The following is a 20,474-nucleotide window of genomic DNA, read 5'->3' as shown; positions in this document are numbered from 1 at the left end:
TGAGCTGACTGGCTGAGCAGGCCCGCCCCTGTGGGAGGTGCCGCCAGCGGGGTGAGAAGCTGCCTGGGATCTGCCGCCCCTTGACTGCCCCACACCCCTGCCAAGCTCCTCCTGCCGAGCCTGCCACATGACAGGCCTGCACTGGGCATACACAGCCCCACTGGAAAGCTGTCACCATGAGGGGGCCCCAGGAAGAGTGCATTGCGCAGCTGATCCACGCTGGGTCTTAGGAAGTGGGGTGAGAGGGAAGAGGCAAGGAGAGGCCTCGGGTAGGAGGGTGGAAAGGCTCCAAGTTCCCCTCTCGGCTGCGCCCATCCTTGCTCCCAGTCTTCCTTCATTCCTAAATATTTCAGGCACAAGTAGAATAAATATCACACATAGCAAAAATGACTTTTTTTTTTTTTTTAATTGCAGTAGCTTGTGGATGCTCCTGGGGTGTATGCAGAGGAATGGTGTCCTCAGCTCTGAGGGCCATTCTTATGACCCTCAGGCTGTACGCAGGGGATAGGCCAGGTGCCTGGTAGGCCGGGACAGGCATTTACTCGGCTGCCACAGGCTGGGGGGTCTCCCGCCCACTCTCGGTGGACCCCTCCAGTCCATTCTGCTCTGACCCCGGCTCAGGGTTCTCCAGAGCGTGCCGGGTGTCGGCTTGCCACAGCTGCACCAGGTCTGTGGGAGTCTTTCCTGCCTGGGGGAACCAAGAGGAGATCTGGTCATTGTTGAGAAGTCTGTCCCAGAAAGGTGCCTCACCAGCTGGGAGCAACTGGCAATGTCTGGAGGCATCTTCAGTTATGACAACTTGGGGGTCGGGGGTACTTCTGGCATCTTGAGTAGAGGCCAGGGATACTGCTCAAACATCCTATAACGTGCAGGACTCCCTCCACAACAGAAAATTTTCTTTTCAAGATGTGAGCAATGCCCAGGTTAAGTCCTCATTTACACCTTCCCCTCATCTTTCTGATTTTCCCGCTATCCTCTCAACCTCCCTCTTTTTTTTCATACAGCTAGCTTCTTTTTTTAAAAAATTGAAGTATATTTGACGTAAAATATTATGTAAGTTACAGGTGTACAATATCATGATTCACAATTTTAAAGGTTATACCCCACTTATATTATTATAAAATATTGGTTATATTCCCTGTGTTGTAAATATATCCTTGTAGCTTATTTTATACATAATAGTTGGTACCTCTTAATCTCCCACCCCTATGTTGCACTGTGCCCCCTCCTGCCAGCCTTTCTTGAGTCACAATGCCCCCTTACTCAATTCTCCTCCCTTTTGTGATTGCTCTAGGCCCCAGAGAAGAGCTTGGACAAGGGGATATAGGATCCTAAAGAAACTAGGGGACCACAGGAGCCAACGCAGGGTGCTAGGAATGAGTGTACCAAGTGCTTAGCTTCCTTTCAGCTCTGTTTCTCCACAACTCTGGCCTCCCTGAGCCCGGACTTTAGGACCCCCTGTGTTCTATTCGGGGGCCTTTGGGAAGTCCTCTTACCCTCCTGGCTGTTTTCTGCACTTAGATTTTCTGGATGTAGAAAAGCATAGAGAGTTGGGAAGCTGGTGGGCCCCAAATCCCCAGGGGCCCGGAGAAGCCTCCACTGTGACAGTGCCCCGAGAGCAGACCGGCCAAGTCTTGCTCAGTTCTGTCTTTCCTCTGAGTGCCCGGGACAGGGCCTGGGAAACCAGTGCACCCTGTTTACTGAATCAGGGAAGGAGGGAACTTACCAGGTTCTTGCTCATCATGTCAGCCCCATGCAGGAGCAGCAGTTTGATGATTTTGTAGCGATTGAGCCTCACAGCATCATGCAGGGCGCTGTCCCCTTCCTAGAACCAGTGTGACACTCAGCATGGTCCATGGGAGCATGTGGGAGCCCTCAGGGGGCACAGGGAGCCCCCTGCGGCAGGGCTGGGCTGGAGGGAACCCAGACACTCACTCTGTCTTTGGCATTGATGTCCAGGCCCAGGGATAGAAAATGTTCCACGATCTCCACCTGCCCCGTCCGGACTGCCACATGCAGTGGGGTGCTCAGCAGCTGGGTGGGAGGAAGCAGAAAATGCTGGCTGAAGGGACCTGGGCTCTGGTGCCTCTAAGGGTGGAGGGGCTGTCAACTCCAGCCTTCTCCCAAGGAGGGGGAGGGAACTCTGTAATTTCCCATCATCCTCTCTGATGATCTAACTCTAAGGCATTACCTGCCACCTCCTCTGGGATGCCTTCTATGATTCCCCTCTCACTCAGATGTGAACAACTGCTCACTCCTCTGCCCTTTTAAAATAATTATAATAGATGCCACGTATCAAGAGATGACTATGTGACATACACAGCAAAAGCTTACAAAACATCAGTCTTATGTTAAACAAATAATTACTTGACATACATTTCCCCATCCAATACATATAAGAACTCTACAAAGACGTTTCATAGATGAGCAACAGAGGCTCAGAGGCCATCATCTGTTCAAGGTTACACAGAAAGGATTGAGTGAATTCAAAATGGTGGATGGATAAAAAAGTGAACAGATGAATGAATCACTGGATGGATGGATGGATGGATAGATAAATAGAAGGATGATGAATGATTTCATGGGTGAACAAATCCTGCATCTTTTGGATGGTCCTAAAGTCACCAAGATAGTGGATTTCCTCTGCTCTTCCTGCTTCCATTCCCAGATGGTGGTCTCCAAGCATTTGCTGCTGATGGCAAGACTTATTCCCGGGCTCTGAGGCACCCCAGAAACCGAACTAGCTCGCTAGCCACCTGCTTTCTGCTTTTCCGCCCTCTGCTTCCCTCCCCTCCACTCTGCCATCCCAACATCTGTGAGCATTATTGCCTCACCTTATCCCTCACATTGGTGTCTGCTCCTCGGCTCTGCAGGAGTCTCACCACCTCCAAGTGGCCCCCACGACAGGCCCAGTGCATGGCTGTGCAGTCCAGCTAGGAAGGAAGGATGGAGCCTCATTGCAGAGCTTCAGGGAAGAGTGTGCCCTCGGGGAAAGGACCCCAGCCAAGAGGGCAGGGAGATATCCAGGGGAAGGGTCCAGGGAAGGACAGTGACACTCCAGTGGCTGGGTAGTGGGTGGAGTAGAGCCGGAGAACCCTCGGGGGGTCCATTAGTCCAGGCCAGATTTACAGACAAGGCTTGGGGAGGAGGTGGTGCCCACACGAGTTCACGCAGCACACTAGCAGTGGGGCCTGGCCCCGAGGCACTCTGTTTATGTCCCAGGTGGGAGGTCTGCAGGGACAGGGAGTCCATTAGTGCGGGACCTACCTCCTGCCCCTCACCCAACACCTGCCTCTTGCTCACCCGGTCCTGGAAATCCACAGTGGCCCCACTCTCCAGAAGCTTCTCAAGGATCTCCATGTGGCCCTCCAGGGAAGCTCGGTGCAGGGCAGTCCGGCGAAACTGTCCCCAGAGAAACAGTCAGGGCCCCAGCCTGTCCTCATCATCCACCCAGGTTGAGACCAGGGCTTATCCCAGCCTGATTCTGACCCCTGTGCTGTGTCCCCATATGGTCCACATTCTGCCAGCTCCTTCATGCTCTGTGGGACCAGCCTCGGAGGCCTCCTATGCACTGGGGACCTTCTCACTGCCCCCCAAGCACACAAGCTGAACCAGGGCATGGTGCCGGTGGGATTCCAGCCCAGTTCTCCTGGTCTTCAACTCTGTATTTGATTCCTTCCTCTTTTCCCCCTAAATATCCAGGTATGTATTACTCTGGAGGTGGTTCAAGCTGGAGAGCGTCTCCTTAGAGACCTGTGTGGAGAAAGGAAGGGGGCATCCCAAATCTTCTGAGGGGCCCCCTCTCAAAGGACACCGATGCCTGTTCTCATTTCACAAGGCGCAGCTCTAAGAGGAGGCTGGCACAGGTGCCGGGCCCGGAAAGAACATCACCTGATCGCAGGTGTCAGGGGAACCCCCATCCGCCAGGAACTTCTCGATGACCTTCATCTTCCCCTCCACCGCAGCTTTCAGGAATGTCTCCTCGTCCACAGGGCCCGTCTGGAGGGCGTGAATGCAGTCATGGGGGGGCCGCCCCGAGGTGATCCGCGCCATCCTCCCCTCCCCCGGCTCCCCCTGCCCACACAAGTGTCCTCCCTAGAACACTTACAATCTCCTCTGGCTCTGGAGGTGGCTCCTGGGAGGCGGCCAGGGCTTCCCGTTTCTTCTGCTTGCGTTTTTTCCGCAGCTGGATGAGGTTCTGGATGCCGCCCACGTCGATGATCTCCCTCCGCAGGTCTAGAGATGTCTTCCGCACGCGCTCTTGGCCCTGCGTGGGGATAGCCCATCAACCCCACACTGGGACACGGAGTGTGGGGCCTGGGGACCTCTGAGCTGAGCCGGAGGTGGAGGACAGGGAGCTCCTCTCAAGGAAGAAAGAATGCAGGTCTAACTCTGCCGCCCAGGACTAGGTGAGGCCAGTGAAACTGACACAGATGCCCCAGATCGAGGGACCAGGCAGGCCTGAGGGGGCTGGCTGGGAGTTGCCCAGTTTCAAGGCTCCACATAGGTTGGGGGGGTTGATGAGGAAATCTCAAGGGCAGTTCTTAGCACAGGCCTCCAGAACCAGCTCCTGATTCTCATCTTCCCGTGCAATTCTCCGCCTCTCTCCCTCCCTCCATCCCTCTCTGTGGTCATAAATATAATACAGAAACATGAAAGCCCTTCTCTCGCAGAGGTAACTTCTATCACAGCTCAGTTGATGCCCTTTCCATCCTCCATGTTGTGGTCTGGACACTGCTTTTCTCTGACCAGCATGGAGATCTCTCCTGTCAGCACACACAGCCTCCCGGCATCCCATTACCACATGCCCTGTTGTATGGCTGCCTCATCACTGCCACTTCCAAAATGGGTCCCCTGGGATCTTAGACACCTGCAGATTCTGACTCAGCAGGTGTGCAGAGGAAAACTTTATCACCACCACCCCTCCCCCTTTTCACTTCTAAATTCTTTGGCTGGTTGAACAATTAAATTGATGTAAGACTGATTAATAGGAGAAACAAATTTAATTTCATGTGTATGGTAGTCCATAAAAATATGAGACTCGAAGAAGTGACTGAAGCAGGCAGCTTTTATACCTTTTAGGCAAGGAAACAATAAATTTGTGAAGTATTGAAAAGACAAAGGAGTTTGGATTTGGAGGAGCTAATTAGTGAAGAAAACAACAAGTTTTGTTTATACAGCCTTCTCAGCCCTGAATTCCTGATATTTGGTGATAAGGAAGCTCTCTGCTTTCCTGATAGAGGGAGGGTAACTTCACATGGGAGATTTATCTCCTGCTTTCTGGGGAGCAAAGGAGGGTCAGTGTATTCTTCTTACACTGGCTTTTTCTCAAATGACTTTTTAAAATAATCAGTATACTAAAGTGATATATTTGGGGGTGGCATATTCCCCTTCACAAGTGTGGGGTGGGGCCAGGAGGCTGCATCACTCACATGCCCCAGCGGTGCTGAGCTGCAGGTTCATGGACTATGCTAGGAGGAGCAAGACTGTAACTGCTTCTCCTAGCACTTACCTTAACCTTTTGTAAGGACGGACTCTCAGGCCTATGGTGCTTCTCATCCTCCAACACCAGCATCTCCATGGGCAACTTCTGATGGGTGGTTCCTCGGAGTTTCTGGGGAACCAGGGAGAGGACAGGTTCCAGGATCTGCCTGCTGTGCCTAGGGGACCTGACAGCCTCCCCCACAACTAATTCAAGGACACCCCCAAAAGTCTTCCTCCTGTGTGACCTCACAGCACTTCACCTGCTCCACTCCTGTCTGGTCCAGGAGAGGCCCAGGTTAGAGCTGCACTCCCCACCTCAGAGCTGGGTTCCCCAACTCAGCCTCAACCCCAACTCCAGTTCAAATACCTGCCTATTGACAGCCCTGGGTCTCCAGCAAAATAGGATTAAGGGCCAGCAGAATGAGTTTTAATGAAATTAAATATATTCAATATTTATAAGCACTGAGGTCTTTTGGGGGGTTAGGTTTAGGGACATTTAAAATTCACTTTGATAAAATAATTGTGATAAATGATGAGAATTTCTTAATGGGCTTATTTGACAATGTAAAACTTTGAGAACTCTGTCAGTTACCCACTTCTTTCCCTCAGGTTTTACTGATCTGTGAAATCCTAGGGCATGGAAACTGTTGCTCTCAGGATATCTGAGGGGTAGGACCTGCAGCTCTCCAGCTCTTAGCTTAAAGTGAACTCTAAGTATTAACCTTGGGTGTGTGTTAGTTGCTCAGTCATGTCTGACTCTTTGGGACCCCATGGACTGTAGCCTGCCAGGCTCCTTTGTCCATGGGATTCTCCAGGCAAGAATACTGAAGTGGATTGCCATTCCCTTCTCCAGGGAATCTTCCTGACCCAGGCATCGAACCCCAGTCACCTGCATAGCAGGTGGATTCTTTACCATCTGAGCCACCAGGGAAGCCCCCAATATTAACCTTCTCATTGTAATAATACAGGGTGGAAACTCTGTCAAGTTCTCCTCCCCATTTGTAGCTCCTACTTGCCTGGACTACTTCCTTGTCACCTCCTCCTCTCTTCTAAAGGAAAACACTCTTTATGAAGTGCAGCCCCCGCCCCCGCTATCTCTGAAGTCCCCGCCTTGCCAGGATATTCACTCAGGCTGGAGGGTGCTGAGTCCAGGTGGCAGCTGGGGAGGAATGACTCCCTCTTCTAGAGTTCTCAGCTGCCTTTTGCACTCCAAGGGTTATACTCTTCAACGGTCATTTGAGGGCTGATTTTCCAGGGCTTTTTTTCAGATGTTCCGTGGTCCACTGGCGCCTCCCTTCCATATGAAGTATACATGGTTTGAGGTCACCCAAGGGCTGGCCTTGCTTGAAACACTGCATCTTTACCAGGGGACGCCTAGGGCTTCAGCTACTACAGCATGTGGGATCTTGGCCAGCCCCTGAAGCATCTAGAGGATGGGTTGGTCTTAATCACCTTGGCAACCCCAGCACCTGTGACAGAGGCTAGCACATAGTAGGTGCTCAGCAAGTTTTTGGAGAGTAAATGAATGAATGAGTTCATGGATGATGGCAGGCAAGCTTATCAGCTCTGCACACCTCCAAGTCTTCAGTGATGACCTAGCCCAGTAAAGTCCCCATCGAAGAGCCCCAGTCCCTGGGCTGGTCTCCGAGGTCCTCCTTCCCCACCCACCCCAAGAAAGGGGTGCAGGCTGGATATGAGGCTCTCCTCTAAGAATGCTGCTGGGCTGGGGCCTGCTGGGAACAACCGGGTCTCTACTGCTCACCCGTGCCTTACTCAGACTCCATAGCCCCTCACTTCGGATTTGTCTCTGTGGACTGCCATGCAGCAGGTGCTCAAGAAATGTTTCCTGAATTGGGTTTTCGTTGATGAAACGCAACACAACAAAATCCACCTTACTTCATAGATGGTCGCACAGATGAAATGAGAGAATGCCTGTCCACTTGTAGCACCGTGCCTGGCACGAAGGAGGCACTGGCGGCCAGGCTGGCTCTGTGGGCACGCAGAGTCCTGACAGCCTTGCCTCTATATTTACTGGATGAATGGACGGATGAGGACTGCCCCCTGTCCCCTTGCTGAAGATCTCTGTGTCCAGTGGCAGCATTCCAGAAATGGTCCAGCAGCGTGACTCACCCGCCTGGCCCTGGTGCTCATGTCCTTGGGGGAGTGAGAAATGGCATTCCTGGAGAGCCAGGGATGCCCCGACTGGGACTCAGTGGGCTCAGTCCAAGCTCTTCCGAGACAAACCTGCCCTCCCTTCCCTGGGCCTCGTGTCTTCTTCCACCGGAGTCCTGACCCTCCCCTCTTCCTCAATCCCATTCACCTTTTTATGAATGAAGTCTATAGGAGACGGTGGAGACACAGGTTCAATTCCTGGCTTGGGAAGATCCCCTGGAGGAGGAAATGGCAACCCACTCCAGTATTCCTGCCTGGGAAATTCCATGGACAGAGAAGCCTGGTGGGCAACAGTCCATGGGGTCTCAAAGAGTCAGACATGACTGAGCAGCTGAGTGCACACACACGCACACACACAACCTCTAAACGAATTGATCTCCTCCCTCCCATTCCTGGTAGGGCTAGTCTCTCCCCCTCCAAGTTCTTCTCAAGGCTGTCAGAGATGCCTTCCTAAAACAGGTTAGATGGCACCACTGTGCCTCACTCAACAACATGCAGTGGCTTCCCACTGCCACAGAGTATCTTTCATGTGGCCCTTGCCTGTTGGTTTGTGCCCTGCCTGCCTTCCCAGCCTCAGCCCCTACTGCCAGACTCCCTCCTGACAGTCACATTTCCACACCTGGAAATTAGCACCTGCCATTTCCTTAGCCTGGAATACCCTCCCCATCCTGATCACCACTCGCCATCCCTGAAGGCCTGACACTGCCCTCCTGTGCACAGAGAAGTCCTCAAGAGGGTCCATGGTCAATGTGATCACCCCCATTCTGTGCTCCTTCATTCTGAGTTACACTTCTATTTCACCCTCTCTCCACTCTGCCTTGTTTCTGAGTCGACTGTGCGCCTGACAAATGTCAGCTAAAATGAACACAGGGTTGGTAAGGGAGAGGCAGGGGCTGACCTTACTGAGCCCCTCATTCCTCCCAGCATCAGGCACTTGGCAGAGAAACTCCAGGTCAAGTATTCGTTTCCATCAAATGAACAGTGGGACCAGCCCACACCTTCCTCCCTTGCTTCTTTATTCCACAGAAAATGCAACTGTTCAGAGGCCCGTGCTCAGAGGCCTCCCCTGGTGTGGCTGATGGTCCTAGAAAACCCATGTCTCCCTTGCCAGCATCCCTTCCTCACTCTGCTCCCAGTCTTTATCCTTCTTCAGGGACCAGACACTGGAGTTCCTTTTGTCCCAGCCTCCCACCCAGCAGCTGGGGGATCTCGGGGCCCCGCACTCCCAGGCCGCATCCTGGCTGTCCTGTTCTGTGTAGCTTAGCCCGTCTTCTCAAGGCCCAAGTGAGCAGACAGGGTCTCGGGGAACCCAGCTTGGCTCGCCACTTGTCTCTCAAGATCTGGGGGCTAAAGCCTTCATTTCCCACTACCAACAACCCCCTCTCAGGAGCACCCTGGAATAGCACCAACTGGGCTGTCTTCCTTCCTGCCAGGTACCCCAGCCGGGTTCTGCCTTCCTTTGACAGCAGAGCCGGGTGTCCCCGGAACCCCCTTGGGCCCCCACCCCAGCCCTACCTCATTCTCCTCCTCCTGTGCCAGCCGCTCCTCAATAAGTGCCGTGGCCCGCTGCACCTCCTCAGAGTCTGCCATTGTGCCGTCGCAACCCGCCTCAGCAGGCCCCGGGGGCTTTATATGCCAGGGCCCCCACCCCCGCCCCACTAGGTGCTTTTGCCATGAGCTCACTGGCCCAATTCTCCACCTGCCTCCCCCACCTGTCACCTTCACCCCGGGCAGCCCCAGGGCACAGGGGGAAGGATGGGACAGTGGCAACCCCTAGCCCCTGGCCTATTAAGCCGGAGGGCCCAGTGCCCTGAGAGCGGGGATTGCAAGAAGGAGCCTGCCAGGCGCCTGTCCTGAGTGCTCAGGCCCAGCTGGGCCTCAGCCAAGGCACCCAGGCTGCTCCAAGGACCCGCTGGCTGCTCTTAGCTCTGATGGCAGTGCCACCTGCTGGATGCCTCGAAATCCTGCCCAGCCAGTGCCAGTGTGGGGTCCCAAAAGCCAAATGTGGAAACCCAAGATAGGCCTACATTCCCAGGCTGTCCTGAGAACAGGCTCGCTGGCTCTGGGGAGGTGCAGACACTGTCTCCCCTGGGCTGCAGGGCTGGATGGGGGGTGGGGAGAAGGGCAGGTGCCTCCCTCTGCCTGTAGCTCTCGCAGATCTTTGCGTCTCTGGCGTCCCACAGTGCCCCCTAGTGAAGCATCGCTGCATTTGGCCGCAAGTCCATGTTAATGCTTGTGCTCAGTCGTGTCCAACTCTTTCTGACCCCATGGACTGTAGCCCGCCAGGTTCCTTTATCCATGAACTTTTCGCAGCAAGAATACTGCAGTGGGTTGCCATATCCTCCAAGGTATCTTCCCGACACAGGGATTGAACCCTCAACTTCTGTGTCTCCTGCATTGGTAGGCAGATTCTTCACCACTGCGCCGCCTGGGAAACCCATGAGTCCCCGACAAACCTCACCCGTCTGTCTGTCTCAGGGGACCTCTGGGGGACTTATACAGAGTCTTGCTTCAAAAGAGGCCACCAAAAGGGCCAGAATGCAGGGCTAAGCCTGGGTGACAAGGACACCAGGATGGAAGGATGATCTCCGGCTGATCATCCTTCCCTCTCTGGTTTCCCTGTCAGGCTGCCCTGACTGGTGGTCATGCTCACTGAGAAAAAAACTACTCCCAACTGGAGAAAGGGCAGACCTGCTTCGCTGAGTTCCACACCTGGATCTGTGGGAGCAAGTCCTGGGTCACCACAACCCAGGTTTAACCTGCCAGTGAACCAGACACCACAGCCCTGTGCTTCCGTGACACTCACGTGGCTTGCCCTAAGCCAAACAACCTTATCTAAGACGCCCCTCTCCGCTTACCTGCATGCTCCCCCTTAAGGAAACAGAAGACCCGGCTCCTTCTGCCCTCTGCTTCTCTTGGTGGCAAGCCAACACAGGCTCATCATCGGAATGAGTCAGAGATTTCACTGTAATGTCACCGAGGGTACTATCTCCAGGACACTGCACATCCCCCAGTCCCAAGGGCCTGGCTCAGGGACTGCAGAGGGAAGCCAGCACCCTTGAGCTGCAGGAGCAGAGCAGCGGGTTAACTAATGCTGCCTGTGATGCCACCTTGGCTTTCAAAGTGAGTTCACGTCCATTATCCCATTGAATCCTGCCAGCAACGGAGGAAGGGGGCAGGGCAGGTGGCATCACCTCCATTTGAAAGATAATCAAAGCGGGCTCAGAGGTTAAGTGGGTTTTCCTGAGGACCCATGAGAATGCAGGCCTGAACACCAGCACTTTGCAGCTTGCTTCACCATACTCTCTGCCGTGCCCGGAGCTGCTGGGCAGGCTGCACACCCACCTGCTCCACCCCCCTGAACTGGCTCCAGGCTCCACAGAGCCGCAGGAGAACCCAGAGTCAAAGCCAGGCAAGCAAGAAGGAAGGAGCAAAAGGCTTTATTGATAAATATGCAGATATGTCTATACACAGGGACCTGCTGTGGGGCCACGACCAGGCTGCAGACCCCCCATCGCCAGGGTCACAGCCAGGAGATGGCCCTGTGCAGACCCCCAGCCACCACTGCCCAGCCACTGCCCCCTCTCTGCCAACTGTGCCGGGGGCTGGGAGAGGCAGAGGCCAGCCTCAGGCTCCTGGCCCCTGGGGGCTCACGTGTGGTCCCCTCCCCTCCAGGGCACTGGCCCTGTGCCCAGAGCAGAGTCAGGGGAGGGAGACAGCAGCTGCTTCAGACCCTGAGCAGAAAACCGGAGTGAGCACAGCCATCAGCACCAGAGGACAGATCCGGGCTCCAGGAGCCTCTGGGCTGGCCCTCGTGGCTTGAACCTGCCTCGGGAGACAGAGACCAGGTGGAGGGCCCTGGTTGCCTTTTCTCTGACCAAGTTGGCAAGGCCGGTGTGCCGCGCACTGGTGGCCCGCGGTGTCCCCGGGAAACAGGGTCCTCTCAGGGCTTGCCCAGCAGCCATACACAAGAGGTGCCCCTGAAGGAAAGGACAGCTCTCAAAGGCAGCGGCAGGGTGGGGGGGCCTAGTGCTCCAGGCGGGAGGCCTCTCGGCCCTGCAGAGTGCCCCCTGGCCTCTCTGCCCAGGGGTCCATGGGCTCCTCAGTCCTGGGGCGGCGGGGGCTGGTTGATGATGACCTGGATGACAAAATCTTTCTGGATCTTGGTTTCCTGGAGCCGCGTGCGGTCTGTGAGCAGCTTTCCGGAGAAGAACCATCGTTGCCAGGATGGCTCGATGCCCTCCTGGGTGTGCAGCTGCCTCTTGAGCTGCCCCACCGTGTCGGGCAGGCTGGCACTGAGCCTCACGTCCTTGCCCGTGGAGAGGCGCACCTTCAGCGGGAACTCTCGGCGCACACTGGGGGTGGGCTCAGGGGGCTCCAGGCTCTCCTCTTCCGTGTGCTCCAGAAGCAGGTTCACGGGCGGCGACAGGCAGTAGATGGGGAGTTGGTAGCGATTGCCTAGCTCATCGTAGCATTCACAGAGGGTGCCTGTGGGAAAGGCAGGGCGGTCAGAGTTGGCTTGGGGACCCACTGATATGGATTAACTTGTGTCCCCTCCATCATATTCATACACTGAAGCCCTAACCCTCAGCACCACTGTACTTGGATGTTGGAGCCTATATGAGAGCAATTATGGTTAAGTGAGGTCATTTAGGTGGAGCCTTGATCCAGGGGGATTAGTGCCCTTATGAGAAGAGATACCAGAAAGCTCTCTCTCTGTTCTCCCACAATGAGGACTTAGTGAGCAGGTGGCATTTGCAAGCCAGGAAGACAGTTCTCACCAAAACCCAAATCAGCTGCCACTTTGATCTTGGGCTTCTCAGACTACATTTCTGTGGTGAGCCACCCAGTCTGCACTGTTTTGCTACAGCAGACTGAGCAGACAAATATATCTGTCATGGTCACCCCACAGTCCTCAAACCCACCCTACGGTCACGTCTTCCTTGTACAGCTGGCGGGGGCCCGAGGTAGAGTCAGGAAGACCTGGGCTGACATTCTGGCTCCACCAGGTCTGGCTCATTCAACCTTAGCAAATTACTTTTCATTTGTTCATTCAGCAACCCCTTCCTGAGCATATGTGATTGAAGTAGCATAAGCCCTGCTCTTCATGACTCATACCTAGGGGGGCTTCAATCTTTTTACTGGTACAATGTATTGCACGTAGTAATATATTTCCTGTATCTTAAGCACCTACTACATGCTGAGACTGGACTAAATGATGTTATCTGTATCTTGTTGAATCCTAACACCCATCCTATGAGGGAAGTATCCCCACTTTATAACTGTTAAGTCACTTGGGTTTTAAATGTGAGAAGCTCAAGGTCACATAGTTAGGAAAGAGACACGGTTAAAACCCAGTTTCTGACTCTCTAGAGTTCCCACTGTTATTCTCTGCTTTGCACAGCCTCAGGGGCTGTTATGAACTTAAATGAAATGATGCAACAGAAGCTTCTAGCTTGGTGCCCATCATATAATAATACTCAACAGAAGGTTGGTACCTGAGGTGTGCTAGGATCCCAAAGGGCCCCAAGTAATCTTTAACTTGCTCTCATCACACTGCCCTGAGATGTGTTGTGTCTTTCCACACCCTCCTCAGGCAAGCAGGGGCTGTGTTCTCATTTTCTTGGTGTCCCACTCCTGGTCTATGCTCGTAACGGTTGCCTGAATGAACAAATGAGTAGCCACACTTGCCACCCACAGCCTGCATGGAAGCGCCTGACATGGGGCTGGCCACTGGCTCTCTTCCCCAACAGCCCCCTTGCTCTGGTAGAGATAGCCCCTGCCCTGCCCACTGACCATGGGGCAAGGTGATGCTGGCTCCATCCAGGATGGCCTGAGCCAGCTCGTGGTCGTTGGCCTCAGCCGCGTAGGCGGCAGCCTTGAGGGCATCCCAGATCTCCTTGCGGCCCTCGAAGGCGGGCGCCGTGTCCCAGAACTCATCCCTCTTGCTCCGCAGCTGCCCATCAGTCATTGGGTAGTCGCTCTTCCACTTCAGCCGCTCCTTCTTCAGGGGCTCGTTGCGTCCTGGGCAGGACAGAAGGGAGAAGCTCTGCATGTGGAAAGCCAGGACTGTGGTCCGCCCTCTCCCAGCCCAGCCTCCCTAGTCCTCACTGCTGTGGTCCCTGAGCATCTGGGTCTCTGGGTCCCTTCCTGGACTCAGGGAAGAGTCTGGAAACTGCGCAAACCCCACCTGGGGGTGAAAACCCCTTTTGTCAGCAAAGCATATACTGCCTTTATTGCTGCTGTTTAAGTCTTAATTTTATTCTCTTTCTTTGATTATAAAATTGCACGTGTTCAGTATTTTAAAAATCTGGAAAAAATGTAGTTGTGTCAAAAAACAAAAAAACAACTGCGACCATTTTCGGACCCAGCTTGTGCCAGATCACAGGCTAGGCATTTTAGACTCAAAACGACCCAGTAGATGGGGGAACTAAGACCCAGAGAGCTTGTCATTGGTCTAAAGCCCCACAGGTACCAATTTAACGCCAGGTTTTCTGAACCAGAAGGTCACTCTCTGACCACTGTCTGTATCGTGCTGCCACTGGAGAAAACTTACTCAAGAATTCCACCATTTAGAAGTGACCATTGCTGGGGCTTCCCTGGCAGCTCACTGGTAAAGAACCTGCCTGCCAACGCAGGGGACATGGGCTCAATTCCTGATCCAAGAAGATCCCACATGCCGTGGAGCAACTAAACCAACAGACTACAACTAATGAGCCTATGCTCCAGAGGGTAGGAGCTGCAACGACTGAAGCCCAAGTGCCTTAGAGCCCATGCTCTGCAGCGGGGACACCACCGCAAAGAGAAGCCTGACCGCCACAGCTAGAGCACTTCCCCTGCTCGCCGCAGCTACAGAAAGCCCACGCGGCAACGAAGACCCAGCACAGCCAAAAATAAATAAATATGATTTTTTAAAAAAAGAAGTAACCACTGCTGACACTTAGGCGCATTTCCTTTCAGCTCCCTTTCCTCACTTTTCTCAATAGAGCTGGAGTTCTAAATAGAGTTTTAAAAACAAAAAACAATTTATGTTAAAAATAATCCTTGTTATAGAAAAGGATTTAACTGTTTTTGTGCCAATACACACCTGCTGTTTATTTCACACTTATATTATTGTCCAAGTATAGTCCCATGACTAAAAATAATAAACATTTATACGTCTTGTTACTAATATTCCACCCTAAAGTTACAAAGAAGTTTTCTGAATGGTAACCAACCAACCAAAAAACCCCTGCAGCACTGGAAGAAGAAAACAATTCTGTGAAATGTCACGATTCTTGTTACCCGGCCCCAAGTGACCCCCAAGACAACTCCGGACCCAGGTCAAGACTTGAGGGCAGAAGCATCCCTCAAAGGCTTTAGGAAGCTCAGTCATCTCAAAGCTGAAGGCAGAATGAGCCACACGGGTGAGGTCAAAAGCACTCAACTCCTGTTACGAGTCAGATCCTAGGAAGGATGGGGAACTAAAGCTGGGGCAGGAGCCCTGGGCTGGAGCAGAAGAGGGGTTCCTCAAGGGAAGAGGAAGACTTTCACTGTCTAACTGTGTGAAAGAAAACACACAAAGTGCTTCCAAACACTTCCAAAGTGCTTTTTGGAAGCACTTTACCTACATCATCCGGCTTCACCCTTCCAATGGCTTTAGGTGCTAGGTATTATTATCGCTATTTCACAGATAGTGGGCCAGGCAGAGAGACTGAATGACTTGGCCTGCAGTCACACGGTAAGTGACGACAGCGTGTGGGTCCCACTGCGGGTCACACTGAATCCACACATGGCCCTCCCGTGGGTGTGCCCTACCTGTGCAGACAGAAAACTCCAAAGCCAGACGTTTAATCTGAAGTGTTCCTGGGTTAGCACAAGGAAATGCAAATCCTCTTTGTAGGAAAACAACTTCAAACCAGGCCTCAAAGAATTCCCGAGATGAAGTTCCAAGAAAAATAAATAATAAGGTCATCGTTTTTTTTTTAATCACAACATACAAAGAAACAAGGCACTGTGAGCCCGAGCCAGCAAAAACAACAGGCAAGAGAATCAGACGCACAAAGACTTCAGATACGGGACTTACCAGACACAAGAGATGAAAACACCAAGTTTAAGAAACGAGAGCCTTAAAAATATGAACAGGGCATGGGAAAAACACCCACAAAACTATCGTCAGAAGTATTCTGTGAGAGCAGTAGAGGAGAAACACTGGACACTTTTCTTTACAACGGGCTATTGACAGACAGTGTTGGGACTACAGGTTCTCCATATAGAAAAACATGAAACAAGATCCCTACCTCACACCCGCCGCAAAAATCAAAGCCCAGGTGGATCAAAGGCTTAAGTGCGAACGCCAGAAAGGAGGCAGAAAGAAATAGAGGATGACAGAACTGTTTACGTGTTCTGTTGTGGAGTTTTGGCCTGGAGGTGTTTCTGCCTGGATCAATCAAATTCCCCCTGCTTCACGATTTCTGAGTCCTTTTCTCTTTGGTCCTTTAGCATGGTGTCTCCCTAACAAGAGCTTTGGTCCCTCCAGATTCACAGGCTTTATGCAGTGACACCCTTGGGACCTCCAGCATGGTGTCTCCCTAACAAGAGCTTTGATCCCTCCAGATTCACAGGCTTTATGCAGTGACACCCTTGGGACCTCCAGCATATGGCACTTCTGCCCCTCCACCCAAGGACCCAGATGCCAGGACCTTTTAACTTCTTGAGCGCATTTCTATAGCTTTCCCGTCTCCTTCCTCTTTGCCAGATGTCACTGCCTCCTGGTCTCTATCTAACTGCTGCTCCTTCTGGGTAGAGGTCAGGCCCAGCTAATGGGCCACTCCTAATCTGCTGAGGGTTGAGAAAGCTTTGTCAGCACCGTCAAAATTGAGAGCATCTGGTTCTAAGACAGAGGTTTCCTAAAGAAGACAGAGACTAGGCTTTGTCTGGGACATCTGTTGTTTCTGCTCAGATCCTCTACCCCACCGCCACCCTTACTTACACGGTCAGGTTTTGATTTTGTCCCTGACAATTGAGGTTGTGACCTCAGGATATCTGAAGTGTAACTGTGTATGCATTCAGCTCACTCTAATATAAACACGCCCCCATGGTGTCACCTTTCAAAGTTGTCACCTGAGGAGGCCCCACGTATCTGGAGGAGGCTTTGCTTGCATACCTGGCCCTCAGAGTCTCCTCCCCTCCACACAGAGAATAGCATGCTTTCCTGTCTGTGCTGTCAGAGACACACTTCTCATCCCAGGATGGACACGACACCCGTGAGCCTCCCCAGGTATTAACTGCATCTGCATCACCCAAGACACAAAGGCTTAAAAATTCCTCACCCTGCACGCTGGTCCTTTTAGATTGAAAATACTAGAAAATATTAGAATAGGACGCAGTGGTAGGAAGGGGGAGGGTTGAAAGGGCAGCAGGAGCCCAGCCTTCTCAGTCGGCACCGCACCTCTTCACCAGCAGGGGGCAGTCACAGCGCCTCTGGGCCAGGGGCTGGCTCCCTTTGCAGTCAATCAAACACAGCAACAAAGTACCCAGGAAAAGTTCGCCAGGTCCAAGGGAAGCACGTGTAAGAGACATGATAAAATTGTCTGGATCCCTAAACACCAATGCTTACAATTTTAGACAAGATACAGACAAAACATAAAAGAAAGCTTTTACTCTAAACATACAAGCAAACTGATGATTAATATTTTAAATTTCATTTCCCTAATGTCTTATCATTAAAAATACTGGGCAGTGGAAAGGGTATGAACACTTTTATATGTGGTACAAATTGATACAAACTTTCTGGAGGGCATTCGCTATGTTACCAAAAGTACTTAAAAGTGTGCATTCCTTTGGCTCAGTAATCTGGTTTCTAAAATGAAAGTGGCTGTCCTGTCCGACTCTTTGCGACCCTGTGGACTATACAGTCCATGGAATTCTTTAGGCCAGAATACTAGAGTGGGTAGCCTTTCCCTTCTCCAGGGGATATTCCCAAACCAGGGATTGAACCCAGGTCTCCCGCACTGCAGGAGGATTCTTTACCAGCTGAGCCACAAGGGAAGCCCAAGAATACTGGAGTGGGGAATCTATCACTTCTCCAGTGAATCTTCTGGACCCAGGAATGGAATTGGGGTCTCCTGCATTGTAGGTGTATTCTTTACCAACTGAGCTATCAAGGAAGTCCTTAGTGTCTAAGAAAATATTCAAAGAAAATAATTACACGTGTGTGGTGGAAATTCATCTACAAAGCTATTTAGCTCAGACTGGTTTTCTAGAAATAAACTCAGTGCACAAGAGAGAGGCTACATCACATCTTTGCATCCCTGGCAGCCACTCTGATGGGGCAGGAGGAGGCTAAGTAGCATGGGGACAGGTCCTTGATATGGTGAGACACAGGTTAGAGAACAGCAAGTGCTCTGTGCTCCAGCTTTTATTTCTAAAAATATATGTAAAATTACATATATATATTAAAAAGACTGGAAGGATTTATACCAAAATGTTTGGTTATATCTGATTGGCGGTTACCAATGATTTTTCTTTTTTTTTGCTTCTATTTTCCAAGTTTCCAACAATAAGCATTAATACTTTAGTAATAAGATAATGAAAATTATTAACAATGAAAGCTGTTAACAAGGAAAAGGGGTACATAAAGTTCCGAGAAGAAGCCACAGAAAAGTAGGAAGAGTCTGGGACGCCAAGGGGTGGGGTTTGAGAGTGGTGGAGAACTGGAGAACCCAAGGCCCACGGCCTCTAGGATTTCAGTTCCTGGCAGCTCTGGGTGACTCTGTTCAGGGCCAGGCAGGCTCTGCTGGTTTCAGCAGCAGCAGCAGCATCTAGGGGCCTCTACTTGTGTCTCCACCTGTCCTAGTTAAGCTCCAGGTCAAAGACAGAGTAACAGAAATGGTCCTTATCCCCCGTGAAGTTGGCAAAAGAGATTAAGAAACATCACAAAATAAAAGATCAAGGTACCTGCTTGTCTGTGGAGGGACAAAATGCCCATGATAATCCTGGGTTTCTCTGATTGTGGTGGGCAGGGAACTGAGAAGAGAATGTAAGTTTCTCAGTAGAGGCAAAAGCTGGGGTCTTGCAGGGTAGCCTGAAACGCCACCGGTGTCAGGACCAGAGCTGGAGGGTGAGGCTGGGGTACACACTCAATTCTGATTGATGAATCCCACACCGAACACAGCAAAACAGAAGTGGAGCTGGCATGCTCATCCACACCCTAACATCAGCAAGTTCAACGGATTGCCTCCAGAGTCGCTGCTGAGAGCAGATTCAGAGGGTAAAGAAAGAAGAAAACAGAGGGCATGATGTCTGGGTCGGGGGAGGATAATGATGGTGGACGCTGTGGTTTGGCCAGATAATGAACGGTGTCTGGTGATATATCACCCCCAGGGGAGGGTACTGAAAGGAGAGTGGGAGAGAGAACATTAAAGGTCCTTTCCAATTTGCATAGAGCTGGAGTGCCTCTTGGAGAAGGCAATGGCAATGCACTCCAGTACTCTTGCCTGGAAAATCCCATGGACGGAGGAGCCTGGAAGGCTGCAGTCCATGGGATCACTAGGAGTCGGACACGACTGTAACTTTCAAGTAGACAACCTGAGCGACTTCACTTTCACTTTTCACTTTCATGCACTGGAGAAGGAAATGGCAACCCACTCCAGTGTTCTTGCCTGGAGAATCCCAGGGATGGCGGAGCCTGGTGTGCTGCCGTCTCCGGGGTCGCACAGAGTCGGACACAACTGAAGTGACTTAGCAGCAGCAGCAGCAGGAGTGCCTCTATGAGCGTGTGTGCACGCACGTGTGTGTGTGTGAGATTCACAGTGCTTAATTCAGAATAACTACACAAGAGGGGGTTCTCAAGAACCCATGGAAGGACAATGGGGCTGCTTCCTGGCTGCTTCCCTCTGAACCATCGTGGCCCGGCTTCTCAGCAAGGGTCTGACAAACACGCAGTGAGCGGGGTGGGAGGCAGTGGAGGATCACAGCTGAGATCAGCAGAGGGCAGCGGGGGGACTGGGAGAAAGGCCTGCTGCGAGGCAAAATCAGGCAGTCCCTTCACTCGTTCATCTCAGACTCCAGGAGATCCTTATCGTGGCTTTGGGGACTGGCACACCTGAGCCACTTGGGAGTGACACCAAGTCTGAGACCAGCCAAGGGAACCAGAGATTTCCCAGGACAGTCAGTCCACCCAAGCCGGGAAACAGCGCTATTTATACCTATGGCAATCCCCAAGCTCTATTTCCACACTCGTTTACCAAGCTCCAGCTCCAGGTCCCTGCTCCAAGGCTGGGGCCAGCAGTGTTTTCTCCAGAGGCACTGATTATGTGACAAGCCTGGGCGTGCTTGAGCTGGTGGGAGAGATGATGCTCCAGGCAGAAGGAGAAGGGACAAGGGCCTCCCCATCCCAACGGCCTGGGCTGCAATGGCCCTCTGACCAGGATGCACACTCAAGTCTCTCCTCCCCTCCTCTTCCGCCCTGGCAGGCAGAGCAGGGCTGCAGGGGGCTGGAGAGACGTGGTTGAAGTGCTGCACCTGGCAGAGGGGATAAGAGGCCCAAAAGAACAGTGGGCCCAGAAAAGGATCAGCCTGGCCAGGAAGGGTGCAGGCAGGGGAAGCGCAGCCCAGGTAATCCCTTCAGGAAGCACGGTATTTATAGTCAGCCTTAACCTAGGATGACCCTCAGAGCCTGGGTAACCTTCGAAAGGAAAGTGCTGGCCCAGCTCTGCTCAGCTGGGGCCTCCCCACGTGGCCTCTTTACAGCCTGGGCCCATCTTCCCCATTCATTCCCTCAGGCCCAGCTCCAGGCTTCAGGGAGGGAATGGGATGGGGCCAGTTGCTAAGTGACA

General features: G+C 52.4%; 2 protein-coding genes across 4 annotated transcripts in view; both read right to left on the bottom strand.

Annotated features, from left to right (window-relative positions):
• Positions 1 to 383: 383 nt before the first annotated feature.
• ANKRD2 (ankyrin repeat domain 2) lies at positions 384 to 9,330 on the bottom strand. Its single transcript, XM_019952793.2, has 9 exons — positions 9,172 to 9,330; positions 5,513 to 5,614; positions 4,109 to 4,267; positions 3,892 to 3,999; positions 3,304 to 3,402; positions 2,835 to 2,933; positions 1,936 to 2,034; positions 1,727 to 1,825; positions 384 to 688 (listed from the first exon to the last, which is right to left on the bottom strand). The coding sequence occupies exons 1-9, from the start codon at positions 9,244 to 9,246 to the stop codon at positions 539 to 541; spliced, it is 990 nt and encodes a 329-aa protein (XP_019808352.1). The 5' UTR covers positions 9,247 to 9,330; the 3' UTR covers positions 384 to 538.
• Positions 9,331 to 11,080: 1,750 nt separating this feature from the next.
• Positions 11,081 to 20,474, bottom strand: part of UBTD1 (ubiquitin domain containing 1) — a 50,941-nt gene continuing 41,547 nt past the window's right edge. For all 3 annotated transcript variants that reach the window (XM_019952802.2, XM_019952800.2, XM_070780605.1), the window contains 2 exons: positions 13,453 to 13,680; positions 11,081 to 12,144 (listed from right to left, as the gene is read on the bottom strand). In XM_019952802.2, coding sequence (XP_019808361.1) covers positions 11,759 to 12,144; positions 13,453 to 13,627 — 561 coding nt within the window. In that variant the 5' untranslated portion in view covers positions 13,628 to 13,680 and the 3' untranslated portion in view covers positions 11,081 to 11,758. The remainder of the gene's footprint in view (positions 12,145 to 13,452; positions 13,681 to 20,474) is intronic.

The sequence above is a fragment of the Bos indicus genome, chromosome 26 (genome assembly GCF_029378745.1).
Source record: "Bos indicus isolate NIAB-ARS_2022 breed Sahiwal x Tharparkar chromosome 26, NIAB-ARS_B.indTharparkar_mat_pri_1.0, whole genome shotgun sequence".
NCBI classification, from domain to species: Eukaryota; Metazoa; Chordata; class Mammalia; order Artiodactyla; family Bovidae; genus Bos; species Bos indicus.
The sequence above is the reverse complement of the archived record's forward strand: the minus strand, read 5'-3'. Positions and strand labels throughout refer to the sequence as shown.

What these genes read in the sequence shown, in the direction of transcription:
- ANKRD2 (XM_019952793.2), bottom strand. Translation starts at nt 9,246, where the DNA reads ATGGCAGACTCTGAGGAGGTGCAGCGGGCCACGGCACTTATTGAGGAG. An exon ending in CGTCCTTACAAAAGGTTAAG is followed by an intron (nt 4,268 to 5,512) that starts GTAAGTGCTAGG and finishes ATCCCCACGCAG; the next exon opens with GGCCAAGAGCGCGTGCGGAA. An exon ending in CCCCTGACACCTGCGATCAG is followed by an intron (nt 3,403 to 3,891) that starts GTGATGTTCTTT and finishes CTCTGGGGACAG; the next exon opens with TTTCGCCGGACTGCCCTGCA.